This window comes from Camelina sativa, chromosome 8, assembly GCF_000633955.1.
Source record: "Camelina sativa cultivar DH55 chromosome 8, Cs, whole genome shotgun sequence".
NCBI classification, from domain to species: Eukaryota; Viridiplantae; Streptophyta; class Magnoliopsida; order Brassicales; family Brassicaceae; genus Camelina; species Camelina sativa.
In genome coordinates, this window is record NC_025692.1 from 11,870,685 (window position 1) to 11,892,065 (window position 21,381).

Sequence of the window (21,381 nt, forward strand, 5' to 3'; positions counted from 1 at the left end):
TGAGGATCATTCTATTCCCATTGTTCATCTCGATACCAATCTCGCGGTTACTGAATCTCTCAGCTTACTAACCGAGTGTACTTACGTAGATACCGTTTTGACAGCATTGCCCGTATGTTCAGTTCATCCCCTTTTTGGTCAAGAACCAAGAGTTTCTGCAGTGTTGCTTGAGCTAATCAATCTTTGGTGGTTTCTTGTTCTTGGTTTTAGGTCTTGTCTGAGGAGGAGCAGACTGCCATTGCAGCCACTCCAGCTCACCCTGAAGGATTATATGGTTGGAGCTCTCTCTCTCACTAGTTTTCTGAATTGAACTTGCTGAGCAAATGAGATTATAATGTTTTCATTTTTGGCATTTATCAACATGATGACATTTACTTGGTTTTTATCAGTCTTATATGCAAGTTGTTTGGTCGGAAATTTGGTTGAGCAACTTTGGAATTTTGCTTGGCCGTCCGCCATTGCGATGCTACATCCGAGTTTACTACCTGTGGCAGTCATGGGCTTTGTCACTAAACTGGTGATCATTGCTGGGGGTCCAGTGGTTGGAAAGTTTATGGATTATAGTCCGAGGGTTCCTACATATATCTCGTTGAATGTCGTTCAGGTAAAATCTTTTTAAAAAAAGACTTAGTGGTTACTTTCCTGCAACATCTGTCTTCAGATATTGCATGTCATAAACATATTTTATATCTATATGTTCAGGCAGCCGCTCAAGTGCTATCTGCAGGAATGATAATTCATGCATACACTGTTCCTTCCACATCGGCATCATCAATTCTTCTGCAGCCTTGGTTCTTTGCGTTGGTATTCGCAGGGGCCATTGACAGCCTATGTGGAATAGCATCTGGAGTCGCCATAGAACGTGATTGGGTTGTATTGGTATGCTTTCTTTGTGATGCCATTGAATACCTGTTTTCGTCAGGGGAAACACCTACTGAAGTAATTAACTTATCATTTGGTAGTTGGCGGGAATAAACAGACCAATCGCTCTTGCACAAGCAAATGCTGTTCTCCACAGGATTGATCTACTTTGTGAGGTATTGTAATCCTCTTAATAGATTTTATGTTCTTTCTGATCTTTTGATTCCAGTATTAACCAAATGACAAAATTTTAACCTTAAACAGATTGCTGGGACGATGTTATTTGGCATCCTCCTATCCAAATATGACCCTGTGACCTGCTTAAAGTTTGCTGCCACACTAATGATTGGTTCTTTACCAACCATGGTAAGTAGCAATTCCCTATAAACTTTTGGTTACTCTTCTTTTCAAGACTGGAAAGTATGGTCATTGAAGCTAAATACGAAAACACAAAGCTGCTGTTTTGTTTGAAGCTGAACTATGTAGAATGGGATCATTCCTGTTCTTCATGGGTTAAGTGTGAAACTCTATTTTCTTAATCATAAAAGGCGGTCTCTTTTTGTTTAGGTTTTGGATAATTATCCGAGGCTACCTATATTTGAGCTTTTAGCCTAGATCCGGTATTATCAATGTTTTTAACTAGAGAAATGTCTTGTCATCAACATTGGAGTGATGCTGTTGTGCTTCAGATCCTAGAAACAATTCCATTTGAGCATTACCAATTTTACTGGGACTTCATTCCGTCTTGCACTTCTAATAGACAAAATCTTTTTTCTCCAGACAGCTCTTATATGGCTGACCAACAAGTTCTCCTCTGGTGTTCTGGACCGTCCGAAATGCTCTCAGAGCAGCTGTGCTGCTGAAGGAGCTCGTTCTGATACCGACAGTATTTGTAAGAAGACCTTATTACTTGAAAATGTTTGGATAAGCATATTATATGACTCGAGCATTTAGATATCACAAATACCATTTGCTTTGTTTATCAGTTGATATTGGCATGGAAACTATCAAGCTCGGATGGAAAGAGTATATTCAACAGCCAGTTCTTCCCGCTAGCCTCGCATATGTCCTTCTCTACTTCAACATTGTCCTCACCCCAGGCAGCTTGATGACTGCATTTCTAACACAACGATGTATGCTACATTAACTTGGTCCCTCACTTTTCTTTAGTGAAACTTTATGGGATATTACTCAACAGAATTTACACCAAACTGTCTCTTCAACAGGTGTGAATCCATCAGTTATTGGGGGTTTCAGTGGATTATGCGCTGTTATGGGCGTGGCCGCAACCTTCTTATCAGCAAACTTGGTCAAACGATTTGGCATTCTAAAGGTTGAACTTTGTTTCCGCCATTTAGTCTCTTGAGCATGTGTTGCGTTCAAGTTGGTTAATGTTATTGCGATTGCATTTTAAAACGATGCAGGCAGGTGCAGTAGGATTATTTTTCCAAGCTTCACTCCTTGCTGTTGCTGTTACTGTTTATTGTAGCTCTTCTCTATCCCAAACAAGCCCACTCTTCTTCTTCTTGTCCATGATTGTAAGTTCCTACTCCTCTCTCTATTTTTAACCAGTAAGATTACAGTTATGGGTTGACTGAAAGGGAAACAAAATGCAGGTATTATCGAGGCTAGGTCACATGTCTTACGGTCTTGTGGGAGCTCAGATTCTCCAAACCGGAATTCCATCGTCCAAGGCCAATCTCATCGGTGCAACAGAGATCTCAGTGGCGAGTCTAGCTGAATCGCTGATGCTCGGAGTAGCCATAGTGGCAAATGACGCTTCCCATTTCGGGTTTCTTGCGGTTCTGTCTCTTTTATCAGTTGTTGCAGCCTCTTTGATATTCTGCAGATTGCTGAGAAATCCCACTGATGAACAAAGACGACTCTTCTCCTTCGACCCTCTCTCACATTGATTTGGAGTTTTTACATTGAAATGTTTTGTATAGTAGTTTCTTTTTCACTGTATAAATTCTTTATTTAAAGTATAAAGAGAAAAAAAACCATGAGTTCTTCTGACTTTGGTGTATAAATTTTAAACTTCAAATTTGAGAAAAATCGAAAGAGGATTAGGCGACCTGATTTGAATGAAGACTTAACCGGTTGCACCATTATTATATTTCTAAACCGAGAACTAACGGGATAATATCACAATCAATTTCAAAAACCGGAAAATCGAAATCACCCAATTTAGGTCGGCTTGGTTCGATTTTGTTTTACCACCCTTCCCTGACGAAAAGAAAAAACCTAGAGGTCATTTAGAACAGAGAGAACATAAACCTTTGCCAAACGACTCGCTCGCTTTTCGTTTGTTATACAACTTCTTCTTCCTCTTCTTCTTCGTCTCTACCAGCTCTCGTATCGTCTTCGTCTGCGTTTTCTGTTTTGTACTGTTCCATCAATGGAAGCTAATCATCCAAAGGATGAAGCGTATCTTTCCGCAGTCATCCCCAAACGTACCAAGCAGATTCAAGCCAATCAACTCGAGTCTCTACCACACAATCCAATCAAGTAAATACGACGCGTATTTTCATATGTATCACTGCGATTAGTATCTCCAAGGTTTCAATTTGTTTCTGGAAGATTGATTTTGAATTTTGGTGTTGTTTGTGTTTAGGATGACATCGCCAGATGGGAATGTGAAAGAAGGAAACAAACGAGAGACAACTCCAATAGATGATCAAGTAATCGCCATTAACGATGCGGTTCACAAGCTTCAGCTCGCTATGCTCGACGGTATCACTGATCAGAACCAGCTCTTCGCGGCGGGGAAGTTAATTTCTCGATTAGACTACGAAGATGTCGTCACTGAACGAACCATCGCTAAGCTCTGTGGTTATCCTCTTTGCCAGAGATTTCTCCCTTCCGATGTTTCTAGAAGAGGAAAGTATCGGATTTCGTTGAAGGAGCATAAGGTTTACGATTTACAGGAGACGGGAAAGTTTTGCTCCGCGGGTTGTTTAATTGATAGCAAAACGTTTTCGGGGACTTTGCAAGATGCTCGTACCTCGGAGTTTGATACGGTGAAGTTGAATGAGATTTTGGCGTTGTTTGGTGATCCGGAAGTGAAAGGTTCTTTGGATGTGAATAAGGCCTTAGATTTGTCTAAGCTTGTAATTCGGGAGAATTTTGAAGCGAGTGGTGGAGAATTGTCTTTAGAGCAGTGGATGGGTCCTTCTAATGCTGTTGAAGGTTATGTTCCTTTGGATCAAAGTGATTGCAAATCAAGAAATTGCAAAGACATAAGTGGTAAGTTCGATAATGAACTATGGAGTGAAAAGATTGTTCAGTTACCAAATGATTGATCAATGTATAATATAAGTTTTGGTTTTGGCAGATTCCAAGGCTACTCAAAAGAATCAAGAGAAGCATGAGAACCCGCCTTTTAGCGAGATGGATTTCACTAGCACAGTAATTATGCCTGATGAATATAGTGTTTCAAAGCTTCTACCGCAAACCAAACAAGCTTCTCCTGTTGGGGAATCTGATGATGGCAAAGGGAAAACAGTTATGAGAGTGCAAACTGTAGTTCCTCCCACACAAAAGAAATCAAGTAAGCACTAAGGAGCTGTTAAGAGTAGGCTTTACGACCAGCATAATGTAACCATAAATATTACTTAATCTTTCTTAAAGGTATTTTGTTGGTATCATGAGCCTGAGATCATGTGATGGTTATTGGGTTATTTCTGCTGATGCTTGGGGCAGTAAATACTGTTTTCAATGCTCTCTATTTATCAGGATGATCTTGAGTGTGTACTGTGCATTTGCAGGGTTTCGTCGTGAAAAAAAAAAGGAAAAGAAGACGTTTGGGGTTGATGGGATCGATTTTGCGAGCTTTGGGTTTGATGGGATGGGTTGTGTGAGCTCTGGTACTGGAAGTGATGGACACAGCGTTGAATATAGTGTGTCTAAGCAACCACCATGCTCAACAGAAGACCCTATGGGTGGTCAATTAAAAAAGGATCATAAGACTTTGGATGGAAAAAGTTCTCTAACAGGATCCTCTTCTGCATCTAAGAATAAAAGTTTGAAGCTTCCAACACAAGCCAAACAAGCTACTCATGGAGGGGAATCAGAGGATGGCAAAATGAAAACAGTTATGACAAATTTTGGACAAACTGCAGTTCCCCCCAGGAAAGAATTGGGTAAGAGCACTTAGGAAGCTATAAAGATAGTTTGGCCTTAAATTCAAGAAATCGCTGAGAAATAATCTGTAATTCTGTATATGTTACCTTTTTTTTCATTTTGAAGTACTCATCTGGTATAATAAATGAGTTTCTTTATTCCTTGGGTGTCTGAGTTGTTCTAATTATTGTTAGGGTGTTTTTGTGCCTGTGTGACTCTGTTTGTCTGTCTAATATTGAAGTTTATTGTGCATATGCAGGTTTTTGTAATGATCCTGAAATAGAGAAGGACATTAAGAATTTCTGGTTTGATGAGATGGGTCTTGCGAGTTCGGCAATTATGAGTGATGGGTACGGCGTAGAATATAGTGTGTCTAAGCAGCCACAATGTTCGATGGAAGATTCTCTTAGTTGCAATCTAAAAGGAGGTCTTCAGACTGTGGACGGAAAAAGTACTCTATCAGGATCCTCTTCTGGTTCTAATACGAAGGGCTCGAGGACAAAACCAGAAAAATCAGGAAAGAAAAAGATTTCTATTGAATACCATGCTAATTCTTATGAAGATGGTGAAGAATACCTTGCAGCTGATTTGTCCGAAATACACAAAGTTCAGGATGTGTGTTCATCAAGTGAAACCGTTACAAAGTCATGCCTTAAAACTTCTGGTTGTAAGAAGCTTAGCCGTTCAGTTACTTGGGCCGACCAGAATGATGGCTGTGGTGATCTTTGTGAGGTTAGAAACAATGATATCGCCGCAGGTCCTAGCCTGTCTTCTACTGATACAAAGGATGTCAATAGTTTATCACGCCTTGCATTAGCAGAAGCCTGTGCTACAGCATTAAGCCAGGCTGCCGAAGCTGTATCTTCAGGAGATACAGATGCAAGTGATGCCAGTAAGTCCATAGGGGGTGTTACTTATGTAATGACACACTTTGGTGTCCATACGTTGTGGACTTGCATGAGTTACTAAATTGTGCACTTTGACATGTTTCATATAGCTGCAAAAGCTGGAATAGTTTTGTTACCAAGTACACATCAACTTGATGAAGAGGTTACTGAGGAACATATCGAAGACGAAGAGGAATCAACTCTTCTGAAGTGGCCAAATAAACCCGGTATTCCAGATTCTGATTTGTTTGACCGTGATCAATCGTGGTTTGATGGACCTCCCGAGGGCTTCAATCTCACAGTAAGTCTCTTATGCATTTAAATTTACTCGCCCATTAGGACTCCGTTGAACTAAACTTACTGGTCCTTCTCCTTCCTCAGTTATCAAGTTTTGCTGTGATGTGGGATTCACTGTTTGGCTGGGTATCATCGTCCTCTCTGGCATACATATATGGGAAGGAAGAGTCTGCTCATGAGGAGTTCTTATCAGTTAACGGGAAGGAGTACCCTCGGAGGATGATCTTGGGAGACGGGCTTTCCTCAGAGATCAAGCAGACAATTGCTGGGTACCTTGCCAGAGCTTTACCCAGAGTCGCCACTTATCTCAGGCTGCCAATAGCGATATCCGAATTAGAAAAGGGACTGGTACTTTTCCAAATTCTTTTTCTGTTATTAGTCTACTAATAAACCAAAATAGCCAATCCTAGTGAAATTAGTGATTTGTTCCCTGTCTATCTTTGTAAAATGTAGCAATTAATCCTAGAACAAAACCTTAGTTTTAAAGTATGGAATCATATTTGAAAATGTAAACTCTTTATCAAGTTTCTCATGAGAATATTGTGAAACTTATGCTTGGAAGTTTATATATAGTTCTCAGTGATATTGGTTGTGATTTGTTGTTGAGCAGGGAAGCTTGTTGGAAACAATGTCGTTAACAGGGGCAGTTCCATCATTTAAGATTAAAGAATGGCTTGTGATAGTTCTTCTTTTTTTGGACGCATTGTCTGTATCACGTATCCCTCGGATTGCACCTTATATATCTAACAGAGACAAGGTTAGTTACAGTCAAGTTGAACATAGTAGTAAAAGGTGAAATCTAAGTGAACTTAATCTGTTGATTATGTTTGTGAAAAAATATCAGATTTTGGAAGGAAGTGGAATAGGAAACGAAGAGTATGAGACAATGAAGGATATCCTGTTACCACTAGGCCGCGTTCCTCAATTTGCTACCCGAAGCGGAGCGTAGACAAAACCAAGGATTTGGTAGAAGAAATCAACTTAAGAACTATGAAAATAGAGGAGTCTATAATTTTGAAAGTCATTGATGTGAGTAAGATCTTCAAGTCACTAGAACAGAGATTTGTCGCTATTTCTATATGATAAAATCGTTTAGAGACGTTGTGTTGTTCCTTTTGTAAAAGTTTGTTATATAAAAACATCATCACTTTCTTGTTTTCCTCTCCAATACACATAGAATACAAGTTTTTGAATGGTAAAAGTAAAGCTAACTCTCTTGAAAACCTTCTTACTAACTAAACCGGTTGCACTCTAATTGTTTTTCTAAACCGAGAATTAAATGAGATAATTTCACGAATTCAAAAACCGGAAAACCGAAGTCACCCAATTTTAGGTCGGTTTGGTTCGATTTTGTTTTCTACTGATGGCGAAAAAAAAACCCTAGAGGAGGAGGTCACACAGATAACATAAACCTTTGCAACGGCTTTTGATGCTCCTTCGTCTTACGGCTCGCTCTATTCGTCGTTACACCTCTTCTTCTTCTTCGTCTCTACCAGCTCTCTTCTCCTCTGCGTCGTCGTTTTGTACTGTTCCGTCAATGGCAGCTAATCATCCAAAGGATAAGGCGTATCTTTCCGCCGTCATCCCGAAACGTATCAAGATTTTCGAGCATATCCAAGCCAATCAACTCGAGAAGCTCAAGTCCCTACCGCACGATCCGATCAAGTAAATACGATTTGCATATGTGCTACTCTGATTTGTGTGTCTTAAGGTTTTCAATTTGTTCGTTGAAGATTGATTTTGATTTCTGGCGTTGTGTGTGTTTAGGATTACTTTGCCAGATGGGAATGTGAAAGAAGGGAGGAAATGGGAGACAACTCCGATGGATATTGCTGCTCAGATTTCAAAGGGTTTGGCAAATTCTGCGCTAATTTCAGCGGTCGATGATGTTCTCTGGGATATGAGTAGGCCACTTGAAGGTGACTGTAAGCTTGAGCTTTTCAAGTTTGATAGCGATAAAGGTCGCGATACTCTCTGGCATTCTAGTGCTCACATTCTTGGTCAGGTATAAGAGTTTTATCTTTTATCTGACTTTCGAAAAAGTTTTGCTAGTGGTGAACGATTCGTTTATGGTAGATGTGGGTGTGATCTTGTTGTAGGCTCTCGAACAGGAGTATGGGTGTCAACTATGCATAAGACCATGTACAACGAGAGGAGAGGTAAAAGCAGCTTGTTTGTATTGTTACTTGTTTGTATGTCATGTTCCATCATTTGTGAAATTCGGTTTCTATGTTAAGATATTTCCTTGGCCCTAGGAATAGAGAAAAAAAAAGGTGGAAATCATTGGTCTTGTTGTTTGTATTTGAATTAAGTGCTGTGCAAATGTGGCTATCGCTGATGTTAGTAATGGATTTGTTATTGCAGGGTTTCTACTATGATGGATTTTATGGTGACTTGGGCTTGAACGAAAATCACTTTCCTAAAATCGAAGCAGGTGCTGCAAAAGCTGCTAAGGTATTGTTTCTTCTTTACTCTGAAATTTTATTCGATTATCTTGAAGGTTTCTTACAATATATGTTGTAATATAGGTTGTTCGTTTCTCAGACCTTTTAACGAAAATTGCATGATATGTCACCCGCCGTCATATTTTTCTATTTACATCTCAGGAAGCACAACCATTTGAAAGGATTGAAGTGACAAAGGATCAGGCACTCGAGTTCAGAGAATAATTTTAAGGTGGGTTAAGCTGTGGATAAATATCATTGAATTTTGTTATGCTTCCTTAACTTTACGCTTATTTCTGTCCTCTTATGTTGTTTGGACTCATTATTCTACTGATAATCATCTAGGTTGAAATCATCAATGATTTGCCTGCGGACAAGACCATTACTGTCTACTGATGTGGCCCCTTGGTGGATTTGTGTCGTGGACCGCACATACCAAACACTTCTTTCGTGAAAGCGTTCAAGTGTTTGAGGGTGATTTGCTACTGTATCTCTAAGAGCTACATATGTACATATTATAGTTTGTTTTCTTATGCTGACAAATGTAATTTTCTTAGGCTTCATCAGCTTACTGGAGGGGTAGCAAAGACCGTGAGAGCTTGCAGAGAGTATATGGGATATCTTATCCTGATCAGAAGCTACGCTGTTTCATAAGTATGAATAATATCTATTATCTTTGACTTGGTCGTTACAGAAATATCTTCAATTTCTAGAAGAAGCCAAAAAGTATGACCACAGACTATTGGGCCAAAAGCAGGAACTCTTCTTTAGTCATCACCTCAGGTATTTCATTGCTAATATACTGTGTTTTCCTCTTTGTGTTTCACTGTACATACATATATTCACCATCCTTGAGCTTCAGCCCTGGAAGTTATTTCTTTCTTCCACTCGGCACTCGTGTATATAACAAGTTGATGGACTTCATTAAGAAGCAATACTGGCAAAGGGGCTACACAGAGGTTTTCCTTAGCTCTCTCATCTCATATATTTAATATACTTGTTGAGTGGGGATCGCTAAATAACCTTGCACTGGCAGGTCATTTGACCAAATATGTACAACATGAGTCTGTGGGACACATCCGGACATGCTGAAAACTACAAGGATAATATGTTTACGTTTGATGTGAGAGGACATGGAAACCTTAAGAGTCTCTTTGACTCTGTTACTTTAGCAAAGCAGCTCTCTAAGTTATATTCTGCGTATGAATGACTTATCAGAATGTTCCTTATGTAGATTGAGAAGCAAGAGTTCGGGCTGAAACCTATGAATTGTCCTGGTCACTGCTTGATATTCCAACATAGGGTTCGCTCATATAGAGGTATGACTCTGTTCCTTCTTTGCTATTTGATATCACCAAAAACAGATCTATGAATAATATTAGTTGTAGAAATTAAAGTTCACTCCATGAAATTCTGTCAAAACTTGTGGATTACACAGTGCTGACTTTTTCAATGACAGGAGACTTGTTCCAAAGTGTAATTTGTATTTTGTTATCTTCAAGGACTATGGCTAATGTTTCCCCTTTATAAATCTTACTAAAGAAGTTGTCTGTCATTTATCTGGACTGACGCCATCTTTTGGCTGCTTATATTATCTGATCTGTAGAGTTACCTATGAGACTGGCTGACTTTGGAGTGTTACACCGCAATGAGGCAAGTGGAGCACTTAGTGGGTTGACTCGTGTCCGACGGTTCCAGCAGGTAGATTTTGTATCCTTGTTTACTATAGTTTATTATCATTTTTCCCTTTCCACGATGCATGTTTGATACTTAATATAATGTTCGCATACTTTTTCAGGATAATGCACACATATTCTGTACAACGGAACAGGTTTGTGATATATGTGTCTTATCTGGTACTGTCGGAGCTCCTTTTCTCCCAGTTTTTTTGTTATAGTTAATGTCATCTATTTGCAGGTTAAGGAAGAAGTGCAGGGTGTGTTGGAGTTCATTGACTATGTGTACAAAATTTTTGGGTTTACCTATGAGCTAAAACTTTCAACGGTACCATATTTGATGATTTATATACCAGTGCATCTACCAAATCTTATAGTCTTAGCGTGACATGTTTCTATAACCATTATTTGCATGTTAATTTAAATTTCAGAGGCCAGAGAAGCACCTTGGTGATGTGGAAACATGGGATAAAGCTGAAGCGGATCTCAAAGAAGCTATAGAAGCTTTTGGAAAGCCATTAGTGGTATTGGCACTTGTTGAATACTCTTTTCTATTCACAAAAGTCTGCATTCATTCTAATGTGTGCTGTTTTGGCAGTTGAACGAAGGAGATGGTGCATTTTATGGCCCAAAGATAGACATCACAGTTTCTGATGCGATGAATAGGAAATTCCAGTGTGCTACTTTACAGGTTATGCTCTGAAACTTTTTTTAGTTTTTCTGTTCTATGCATTCCATTGCTGTAATCAGTGCAGGAGTTGATTGTATGTTTCTTGTCGCCTCTATCAGCTTGATTTTCAACTTCCGGATCGCTTCCAATTGGAATACGCAGCTGAGGACGAAGCGAAGAGGAGTAAACCTGTAATGATACATAGAGCCGTGTTGGGATCTGTGGAACGTATGTTTGCCATATTGTTGGAGCATTACAAAGGAAAATGGCCTTTCTGGATTAGTCCGCGCCAAGCCATAGTTTGCCCTATATCAGAGAAATCTCAGAAATATGCAGAAAAGGTTAAGTTTGTGGCTTTGCCTGTACTCTTTTAGTTAGCGCCTGTGGTTCGTATTAACTTATCTGCAGCATCTAATCTCTAGCGTGTCTTTTGGCACATTCATTCAAACAGGTACAAAAGGAAATTCATGATGCTGGGTTCTATGTGGATGCCGACTTAACAGACAGAAAGATCGATAAAAAGGTAACAATTGACTGGTTGTTCCCATTGTTGTTCTCTGGTTGGCTGGTGATTCTTAATATTGACTTGAGTAATGATGATCGTGGTGTGTCTGTAGGTGCGTGAAGCTCAGCTTGCGCAGTACAACTACATTCTGGTCGTGGGTGAAACTGAAGCAGCTACTGGACAGGTTAGACGGCCATCCATATTTAGAGTCTCTCGAGTTTAATTAATTTTGTTTTGTGTGAAGACATTTAAGACCAATTGTTTGTTGGACCTTCACATTTTCAGGTGAGTGTTCGTCTGAGAGACAGTGCAGCCCACTCGGTGAAGAGCATTGAGGATTTGCTGGAAGAATTTAAGGCCAAGACTGCCGAATTTGTATGAGATCCAACTCCTGAAACTGAAGGCATGATAGGATGTGTTTTTGCTTTTGCAAATTAGAGTCGGACCAGATTTTAAGTCTTTTTATTTTTTTCATCAAACCATATTAGGCCTAAACCATATTAAACTTTCGATTACTTTCAGCGACATTATTCTGTTTGCTCTCCTTAAAATTCAAATTTAAGATACTTGGAAAAATAACCAAGCCGATGTTAGAAAACTAAGAACATTCGCACTTGCAGAGATTATTGTATCCTTGAATTGCGGTTCTCAAATCCGTGGATTTAACAAATCCAGTGGAGTTAACCACAAAAAGAATCATGCACTTTTGAATGCTATTCGAGGCCACCGTTGAGCACCCTGATAATCTTGTGTAGATCTTGCTCACAAAGCTCTACGCGATGGTATCAAATTCTTGGTGAAGGAATATGGTGTGAAAACTAACAAGGCAACAAATGGGGAATTCAGGAAAGCCAAAGAAGCTCTTAAGAATGCAGAAGGATTGCTTATGTGATTCTGTTGCCATAAATTTTTGCTGAGCTTTAGAAGAGTTTTACTCTTATTAAGTCATTGTTTCTGACCTTTGTACACATATTTGTTTAAACTCTAATCAAGGTATCATTATCATCATCTCCACCACCACCATATGACTTTACTAACTCACATTTTCTTTTGACAGAAACTATAGTGTAGCTTCTATTTATTTAAAGATTCTAAAGATTCGCAATATTTTAGAAACATTCTTCAATTATTATTATATGGAACCAGGGTTATTGTTTTTAAAATAAAATAAAAATATGGAATAAGGTTGTGTTGCCCAAAAAATCCTAGTCCAACAAGATTTAACACCAAATATCATCCGGAAGGACGGACCGGAGTCACCGGACCATTGTGTATTTCATCAGTTTCAGGCCCTCAGGGTCAGGAGGACTTAGGTCGGACCGGATTCGGGTCATTCGTCATTCTAACTTCAACAACTTTTTTTTAATAAGCAAAAAAAAAAAAAAACCAAAATTGTTCGAATTTTTGTTGTCAACAAAGACAACAACCAACTTGTTTAGCTTCTGTTTTTTTTTTAATTGATGGAGCATTCTGACACAAGACAGAAGTACTATAGGCTAGTTCTGCTTTTTCTCTAGTGAAAAAGAGAGAGAGAGAAAAGAAAAAAAAATACATTAAAATCTGTGACAACATCTCTCACGTGCTCTCTCTCTCTCTCTAATTGCAGCAGTTTGTATCCAAATCCACGCGCCTTTTCCCTCTCTCTCTCTCTCTCTCTCTCTCTCTCATTAGATTAATCAAAGCTTTGAAACCAGTTTCCAGTTTCACTTCGCCTCTCCTCAGATCCGTCCCCTGGAAGCTCTGTACGTGTCTTCAAATCTCTCTTCTTTAGTTTCCTTTCATGATTTCTCGATTACCTTGGAGATTAAGCTAAATTTTTTGGGTTAGGGTTTCTTTTTAGAAATCGGGTAATGCACATTTGTGTTTTTTTTTGTCTCTCCTTCGTTTCCAAACGCATACCCAGTTTTGTTGTTCTGAACCTCTGACATATTTTTCGTCTTTTGTTTTTATATCCTCGATTTTAAAGTTTTGAATTTTGAATTTGAAAAAAAGTATTAGGTTTCTTCAATTTTTTTACTCAGAAAGTTTTTTTTTTCTTTTTCTTTTTTGCTCTTCTCCTTTGTTTTGTCTTGGTTTAGTAACTTTGGCTCCTCTAGGGTTTACAAAAAAATTGAAGCTTTCTATGTTCTCTTCTTTTAATGTTCTAACACCATCTTCTTCTGTGAAGGTTTGCAGAGAGAATGGGGTTTATCTCTAGGAATGTTTTCCCGGCGTGTGAGAGTATGTGTATTTGCTGTCCAGCTCTCAGGTCGAGATCTCGCCAGCCCGTCAAGCGTTACAAGAAATTGCTTGGTGAGATCTTCCCTAAATCCCCTGTAAGTGTGTGTCCTCCTTGAAGCTCACTTCGTTATAAAGTTTCCACTTTTCACTTGTGATTTGGTAACATCTTTGCTTCAGACTATCTGGTATAGGTTTTGATTTGAGAGTTTGTAAACGTGCTTGAGATATTTTTAACTTACTCTGTATGAATGTTCTGTAGGATGGTGCACCAAATGAAAGGAAGATTGTCAAATTGTGCGAGTATGCTGCCAAGAACCCGATCCGTATCCCTAAGGTATAGTTTTGGTTTTTGAATCTTACTACTTAGTTGGTGAGGAGGAGTCTTGTGTTTAAGTTCTGTTCAGCATACATTATTCTGTTTTGTGGCTGTCACAGATCGCTAAGTTTCTTGAAGAGAGGTGTTACAAGGACCTTCGATCTGAACAGATGAAGTTCATTAATATTGTTACCGAGGCTTACAACAAAATGCTTTGCCATTGCAAGGATCAGATGTAAGCTTTCTAATATCTGGCAGTTTTAGGAAAGCAAAATTAGTAATGCAAATTCGTAGCCTGTTTTGTTACTTCGATGATTCTTAAACACTTGCCTGTTTTGTTTTCCTCTTATTTAAGGGCTTATTTTGCTACAAGTTTGCTGAATGTGGTTACGGAACTACTTGAAAATTCAAAGCTGGACACACCGACCATTCTTGGATGCCAAACATTGACGAGGTTCATTTACAGTCAGGTAAAATGTTAATTGCAGAACATTAGGAGAACTATGCATACTGAGGCTTTGACTGATTTAACAATTCAGAATGTTCATGGCTTCTACACTTATGCTAGTCAATGTTGAAAACGTGAAATTTCTCACTCTTCATCTGCTATGAACAGGTTGATGGAACTTATACTCACAGCATTGAAAAATTTACACTCAAAGTTTGTGCATTGGCTCGTGAAGAAGGTGACGAACATCAAAAGCTGTGTCTAAGAGCATCTGGTCTGCAATGCCTTTCAGCGATGGTACTAGAACTAGTTCTTTTAGTCTTCCAAATTCAGTCAATCTTACTCCCAAAAGTTTCTGTCCGGTTTTAACAAGTTTTTATTATATTTGCTTCTTCACCAGGTGTGGTTTATGGGAGAGTTTTCGCATATATTTGCTGCTGTTGATGAGATTGTACATGCCACTCTTGACAATTACGAGGCAAACATGATTGTTCAGACCAACGAAGACAGAGAAGAGCAAAATTGTAACTGGGTAAATGAAGTGATTAGATGTGAAGGCCGAGGGACAGCAGTTTGGAATAGCCCTAGCTACTTGATTGTCAGACCAAGAACAGCAAGAAAAGATCCGACTCTGTTGACCAAGTAACTCACTTAATCCTCTGTTTGTTGCCATGATATCTTTGTATTTTTCTCTTTGCTAAGTGCCTCTTTCTCTTTTAATTGTTTTAGAGAAGAAACTGAGATGCCCAAAGTTTGGGCACAGATATGTCTTCAGAGGATGGTTGACCTGGCTAAAGAAAGCACAACTCTGCGGCAAATCTTGGATCCTATGTTCAGCTATTTCAATTCTAGACGCCAATGGACTCCCCCAAATGGGCTGGCCATGATAGTTCTCTCTGATGCAGTATACTTGATGGAAACCTCTGGTATCTTCTTTATGTCTTGTCTTGTTTTCTTAGAATATTGGGTTTTTGTCTAGACACCTTTTTGTATAAACCTCATAGCTGTGTTTCTTTATATATATTAGGGAGTCAGCAATTGGTGTTGTCGACTGTTGTACGTCATCTTGACAATAAGCATGTTGCCAATGACCCTGAGCTCAAGGCTTATATCATACAAGTTGCTGGTTGTCTAGCAAAGCTGATCAGGACCAGCTCGTATCTTAGGGACATAAGTTTTGTTAATGACTTGTGTCGGCACCTGAGGAAAAGCTTTCAGGCAACAGCTAGATCAATTGGTGATGAGGAACTCAACTTGAACGTGATGCTTCAAAATTCTATTGAAGATTGTCTGCGGGAGATAGCCATAGGAATTGTTAATACACAGCCCCTATTCGATATGATGGCTGTTTCAGTCGAGGANTCAGACCAAGAACAGCAAGAAAAGATCCGACTCTGTTGACCAAGTAACTCACTTAATCCTCTGTTTGTTGCCATGATATCTTTGTATTTTTCTCTTTGCTAAGTGCCTCTTTCTCTTTTAATTGTTTTAGAGAAGAAACTGAGATGCCCAAAGTTTGGGCACAGATATGTCTTCAGAGGATGGTTGACCTGGCTAAAGAAAGCACAACTCTGCGGCAAATCTTGGATCCTATGTTCAGCTATTTCAATTCTAGACGCCAATGGACTCCCCCAAATGGGCTGGCCATGATAGTTCTCTCTGATGCAGTATACTTGATGGAAACCTCTGGTATCTTCTTTATGTCTTGTCTTGTTTTCTTAGAATATTGGGTTTTTGTCTAGACACCTTTTTGTCTAAACCTCATAGCTATGTTTCTTTATATATATTAGGGAGTCAGCAATTGGTGTTGTCGACTGTTGTACGCCATCTTGACAATAAGCATGTTGCCAATGACCCTGAGCTCAAGGCTTATATCATACAAGTTGCTGGTTGTCTAGCAAAGCTGATCAGGACTAGCTCGTATCTTAGGGACATAAGTTTTGTTAATGACTTGTGTCGGCACCTGAGGAAAAGCTTTCAGGCAACAGCTAGATCAATTGGAGATGAGGAACTCAACTTGAACGTGATGCTTCAAAATTCTATTGAAGATTGTCTGCGGGAGATAGCCAAAGGAATTGTTAATACACAGCCCCTATTCGATATGATGGCTGTTTCAGTCGAGGGACTTCCTTCTTCAGGAATTGTTTCACGCGCAGCGGTTGGATCGCTGTTGATACTTGCTCATGCAATGTCTTCAGCATTATCTCCATCTATGCGTTCACAACAGGTGAACTATAGTTTTTTTTTTTTTTTTTGTTTCTTCGTAGTTTCTAACATCATCTTTACAGATTATTTAATANTTTTTATTATATTTGCTTCTTCACCAGGTGTGGTTTATGGGAGAGTTTTCGCATATATTTGCTGCTGTTGATGAGATTGTACATGCCACTCTTGACAATTACGAGGCAAACATGATTGTTCAGACCAACGAAGACAGAGAAGAGCAAAATTGTAACTGGGTAAATGAAGTGATTAGATGTGAAGGCCGAGGGACAGCAGTTTGGAATAGCCCTAGCTACTTGATTGTCAGACCAAGAACAGCAAGAAAAGATCCGACTCTGTTGACCAAGTAACTCACTTAATCCTCTGTTTGTTGCCATGATATCTTTGTATTTTTCTCTTTGCTAAGTGCCTCTTTCTCTTTTAATTGTTTTAGAGAAGAAACTGAGATGCCCAAAGTTTGGGCACAGATATGTCTTCAGAGGATGGTTGACCTGGCTAAAGAAAGCACAACTCTGCGGCAAATCTTGGATCCTATGTTCAGCTATTTCAATTCTAGACGCCAATGGACTCCCCCAAATGGGCTGGCCATGATAGTTCTCTCTGATGCAGTATACTTGATGGAAACCTCTGGTATCTTCTTTATGTCTTGTCTTGTTTTCTTAGAATATTGGGTTTTTGTCTAGACACCTTTTTGTATAAACCTCATAGCTGTGTTTCTTTATATATATTAGGGAGTCAGCAATTGGTGTTGTCGACTGTTGTACGCCATCTTGACAATAAGCATGTTGCCAATGACCCTGAGCTCAAGGCTTATATCATACAAGTTGCTGGTTGTCTAGCAAAGCTGATCAGGACTAGCTCGTATCTTAGGGACATAAGTTTTGTTAATGACTTGTGTCGGCACCTGAGGAAAAGCTTTCAGGCAACAGCTAGATCAATTGGAGATGAGGAACTCAACTTGAACGTGATGCTTCAAAATTCTATTGAAGATTGTCTGCGGGAGATAGCCAAAGGAATTGTTAATACACAGCACCTATTCGATATGATGGCTGTTTCAGTCGAGGGACTTCCTTCTTCAGGAATTGTTTCACGCGCAGCGGTTGGATCGCTGTTGATACTTGCTCATGCAATGTCTTCAGCATTATCTCCATCTATGCGTTCACAACAGGTGAACTATAGTTTTTTTTTTTTTCTTCCTAGTTTCTAACATCATCTTTACAGATTATTTAATCCTTATTTTAATTTTATACAGGTTTTCCCAGATGGACTTCTTGATGCGCTTCTAAAAGCAATGCTGCATCCAAATGTCGAAACCCGTGTAGGAGCGCATGAAATATTTTCAGTAATACTGTTGCAAAGTTCTGGTCAATCTCAGGCTGGACTTGCATCAGTGAGAGCTTCTGGCTATCTTAATGAATTAAGAAACTGGAGGAGTGATACAACATCTGCCTTCACATCTATTACTGCTCGATTAGACAAGCTCAGGAAGGAGAAGGATGGTGCCAAGATTGAGAAGAACGGTTATAATAATAATACTCACGAAGATCTTAAGAACTACAAATCGTCCCCAAACTTTCACAAGTTGAATTCCATAATCGATAGGACTGCTGGATTTATTAATCTAGCTGATATGGTAACATTTTTTTCTTTGCTTACAATTGGATGTTATGTGCTATAGGACCATCACATGTTTATGTTTATGCAATTGTGTGATACTGTCTGGTGATGCAGTTACCATCAATGATGAAGTTTACAGAAGATCAAATCGGGCAATTGTTATCTGCATTTTGGATACAATCGACTCTTCCTGATATCTTACCTTCCAACATTGAAGCTATTGCTCATTCTATCAGCTTGGTGCTTCTTTCCTTGCGATTGAAGGTCAACATAAAGTTTCTCCTCTTTTCTGGCTCTTAATGTTTCACTTTCATGATGCCATACTTAACCTCTCATGATCATTTTTTATTGCAGAATCCTGATGACGGGCTTGTTGTTCGAGCCTTCCAGCTGCTCTTCTCATTGAGGAATCTTTCTTTGGATCTTAATAACGGTTTTGATTCATGATAATACTCTCTTAAATTGATCAAAGTTTTAGAAATGGCTTATGAGCAACCAAACTTTCTTCATTGCCAGGCACATTACCCACAGTTTGCAAGCGGTTGATCCTTGTTTTATCCACAAGTACGCTGATGTTCGCTGCCAAAATATATCAGATCCCTCATATTTGTGAAATGCTGAAGACTCAAGTTCCTGGTGATGTGAGTTCTCAAATGTGTTGTTTCAGTTATTATTTTCATCCATGGAGATTGTGTAACATAACTTGATTATGTGCTCTATTTTTTTCAGGTGGATCCCTATCTATTCATTGGCGATGACTTACAACTTCACGTAAGACCACAGGCGAATATGAAAGATTTTGGGTCCTTAGGTGATAGCCAGATGGCTACTTCAATGCTGTTTGAGATGCGAAGCAAAGTAGAACTGTCCAACACTATTATAACCAATATCGTCGCCAAAAATCTACATAAGATTTCTAAGGTAATTCTTGTATTTTCTGTTTCTCAGTGAGCATTAGCTCTGATCAATGGCTTTAGGAACCAGAAAAAAGTATAAACCTGGTGATTCTTGTGCTGATTTGCTTTTTATATATTTTCTTGTTAAGCTTGAGGAAGCTGATGTGAAGATGCAACTCTCGGAGCCATTCACACCTGATGATGCCTTTATGTTTGGATCACGGCCAAATGTTGAACCTCAACCAAACCAAAGTATCTCTAAGGAATCGCTATCCTTCGATGAGGTAAACTATTCTCTGAAGACCCATATTCGTTGGGATTTTGATGATAAAAGGAACTGTAAACACTTGTGTTTCTTTTTATCACAGGACATACCTGCAGGTTCAATGGCTGAGGACGAAGTGACGAGTGAACTCTCTGTGCGTTTTCCCCCAAGAGGATCTCCTTCACCATCTATTCCCCAAGTTATCAGCATTGGCCAGCTTATGGAATCTGTAAGTGTAGACCACATTCGGCATAAAGAAGAAACTGGCTGATAAATATATCTGTGTTGTCTGTCTTATGATTGGTTTGTGATTTGTTGTCTAGGCANGGTGGATCCCTATCTATTCATTGGCGATGACTTACAACTTCACGTAAGACCACAGGCGAATATGAAAGATTTTGGGTCCTTAGGTGATAGCCAGATGGCTACTTCAATGCTGTTTGAGATGCGAAGCAAAGTAGAACTGTCCAACACTATTATAACCAATATCGTCGCCAAAAATCTACATAAGATTTCTAAGGTAATTCTTGTATTTTCTGTTTCTCAGTGAGCATTAGCTCTGATCAATGGCTTTAGGAACCAGAAAAAAGTATAAACCTGGTGATTCTTGTGCTGATTTGCTTTTTATATATTTTCTTGTTAAGCTTGAGGAAGCTGATGTGAAGATGCAACTCTCGGAGCCATTCACACCTGATGATGCCTTTATGTTTGGATCACGGCCAAATGTTGAACCTCAACCAAACCAAAGTATCTCTAAGGAATCGCTATCCTTCGATGAGGTAAACTATTCTCTGAAGACCCATATTCGTTGGGATTTTGATGATAAAAGGAACTGTAAACACTTGTGTTTCTTTTTATCACAGGACATACCTGCAGGTTCAATGGCTGAGGACGAAGTGACGAGTGAACTCTCTGTGCGTTTTCCCCCAAGAGGATCTCCTTCACCATCTATTCCCCAAGTTATCAGCATTGGCCAGCTTATGGAATCTGTAAGTGTAGACCACATTCGGCATAAAGAAGAAACTGGCTGATAAATATATCTGTGTTGTCTGTCTTATGATTGGTTTGTGATTTGTTGTCTAGGCACTTGAGGTGGCTGGTCAAGTGGTTGTGTCATCTGTCTCTACTTCACCGCTTCCTTATGACACAATGACTAACCGCTGTGAAACTTTTGGGACTGGTACTAGACAGAAGCTCTCAAGGTGGTTGGCTACTGAGAACCGCCAGATGAATGGTCTCTACAGAAACTCACCAGAGGAATCATATGCACTTGAGAAGGTACGTAACAGTGAGTAGGATATATTTTTTTGCCTACCAAACCTACTTATAGTAAACAGATTAGAACTACAAACTGTTAAAACTTGCTGTGGTCCTCAATAATAGTGAGAAAGGTCTTAACTTTATGATACCATCTGGTGAAGAGAAAGGTTTGAAACGTTATTATACGAGGCTTAGACGTTGATACGCTGTGTTACAGGTAGTAGAAGATGGGAACATCTATGGGAGAGAATCTGGAGTGTTGCAGGATTCATGGTCCATGATGAGACTACCTCCAGCTAGTCCGTTTGACAATTTCCTCAAAGCAGCAGGAGCCGGAAGATGATTCAACTAACTTGATGATATATATAAATCTTTGTAGAAAGTGTGTAATCTTGTTGTTGTTATTGGGTTTGTAGAGAGCTAACTATCTAGGCACAAGCACGATGCTTCTCTGTTTCAAAACAGACACAGACACATGTCACATGTGGTAGTGAAATCTAGAATCAGTAGTAGTAGTAAGGAATGCCGTTAGGACAAGAATGTTACTGTTGTTGTTATGATCCATCCATTAGAGAACGAACCAATGCTCTATCTACTAGTATAATGTATCAGATTCTCTATATTAAACTCATCATCAAACAAAATCGATGATTTAAAAGTTCATATCTTTTACT

The 21,381-nt window shown here is 39.2% G+C and overlaps 3 protein-coding genes and 1 pseudogene across 4 annotated transcripts in view; all 4 read left to right on the forward strand.

The window, feature by feature from the left end:
• The window catches only part of LOC104706995 (solute carrier family 40 member 3, chloroplastic), a gene marked incomplete in the record, with an annotated part of 4,298 nt that extends 1,421 nt beyond the window's left edge, over positions 1 to 2,877 (forward strand). The window contains 11 exon segments of the mRNA XM_010423237.1: positions 1 to 112; positions 211 to 274; positions 390 to 604; positions 703 to 879; positions 963 to 1,037; positions 1,126 to 1,227; positions 1,642 to 1,753; positions 1,848 to 1,994; positions 2,088 to 2,194; positions 2,286 to 2,399; positions 2,478 to 2,877. Of these exon segments, the coding sequence (XP_010421539.1) occupies positions 1 to 112; positions 211 to 274; positions 390 to 604; positions 703 to 879; positions 963 to 1,037; positions 1,126 to 1,227; positions 1,642 to 1,753; positions 1,848 to 1,994; positions 2,088 to 2,194; positions 2,286 to 2,399; positions 2,478 to 2,774 (1,522 nt within the window).
• Positions 3,068 to 7,324, forward strand: LOC104706997 (putative RNA polymerase II subunit B1 CTD phosphatase RPAP2 homolog). Its single transcript, XM_010423238.2, has 9 exons — positions 3,068 to 3,369; positions 3,476 to 4,107; positions 4,196 to 4,411; positions 4,629 to 5,003; positions 5,243 to 5,875; positions 5,981 to 6,171; positions 6,252 to 6,515; positions 6,778 to 6,924; positions 7,012 to 7,324. The coding sequence occupies exons 1-9, from the start codon at positions 3,260 to 3,262 to the stop codon at positions 7,114 to 7,116; spliced, it is 2,673 nt and encodes an 890-aa protein (XP_010421540.1). The 5' UTR covers positions 3,068 to 3,259; the 3' UTR covers positions 7,117 to 7,324.
• On the forward strand, positions 7,565 to 11,990 carry LOC104706998 (annotated as a pseudogene).
• LOC104706999 lies at positions 13,022 to 21,327 on the forward strand. 2 transcript variants are annotated; one of them, XM_010423240.2, is made up of 18 exons: positions 13,022 to 13,204; positions 13,630 to 13,777; positions 13,942 to 14,016; positions 14,118 to 14,233; positions 14,354 to 14,468; positions 14,615 to 14,743; positions 14,847 to 15,088; positions 15,176 to 15,372; positions 16,237 to 16,673; positions 17,922 to 18,302; positions 18,401 to 18,550; positions 18,641 to 18,719; positions 18,803 to 18,927; positions 19,016 to 19,207; positions 19,332 to 19,466; positions 19,551 to 19,676; positions 20,531 to 20,725; positions 20,925 to 21,327. In XM_010423240.2, exons 2-18 carry the CDS (start codon positions 13,643 to 13,645, stop codon positions 21,048 to 21,050), a joined length of 2,955 nt encoding a protein of 984 aa, XP_010421542.1. In that variant the 5' UTR covers positions 13,022 to 13,204; positions 13,630 to 13,642; the 3' UTR covers positions 21,051 to 21,327. The 2 variants fall into 2 exon arrangements, with proteins under 2 accessions (XP_010421542.1, XP_010421541.1); XM_010423239.2 differs by lacking the exons at positions 13,022 to 13,204; positions 13,630 to 13,777; positions 13,942 to 14,016; ... (4 more) ...; positions 15,176 to 15,372; positions 16,237 to 16,673 and adding exons at positions 16,779 to 17,015; positions 17,103 to 17,299; positions 17,401 to 17,837.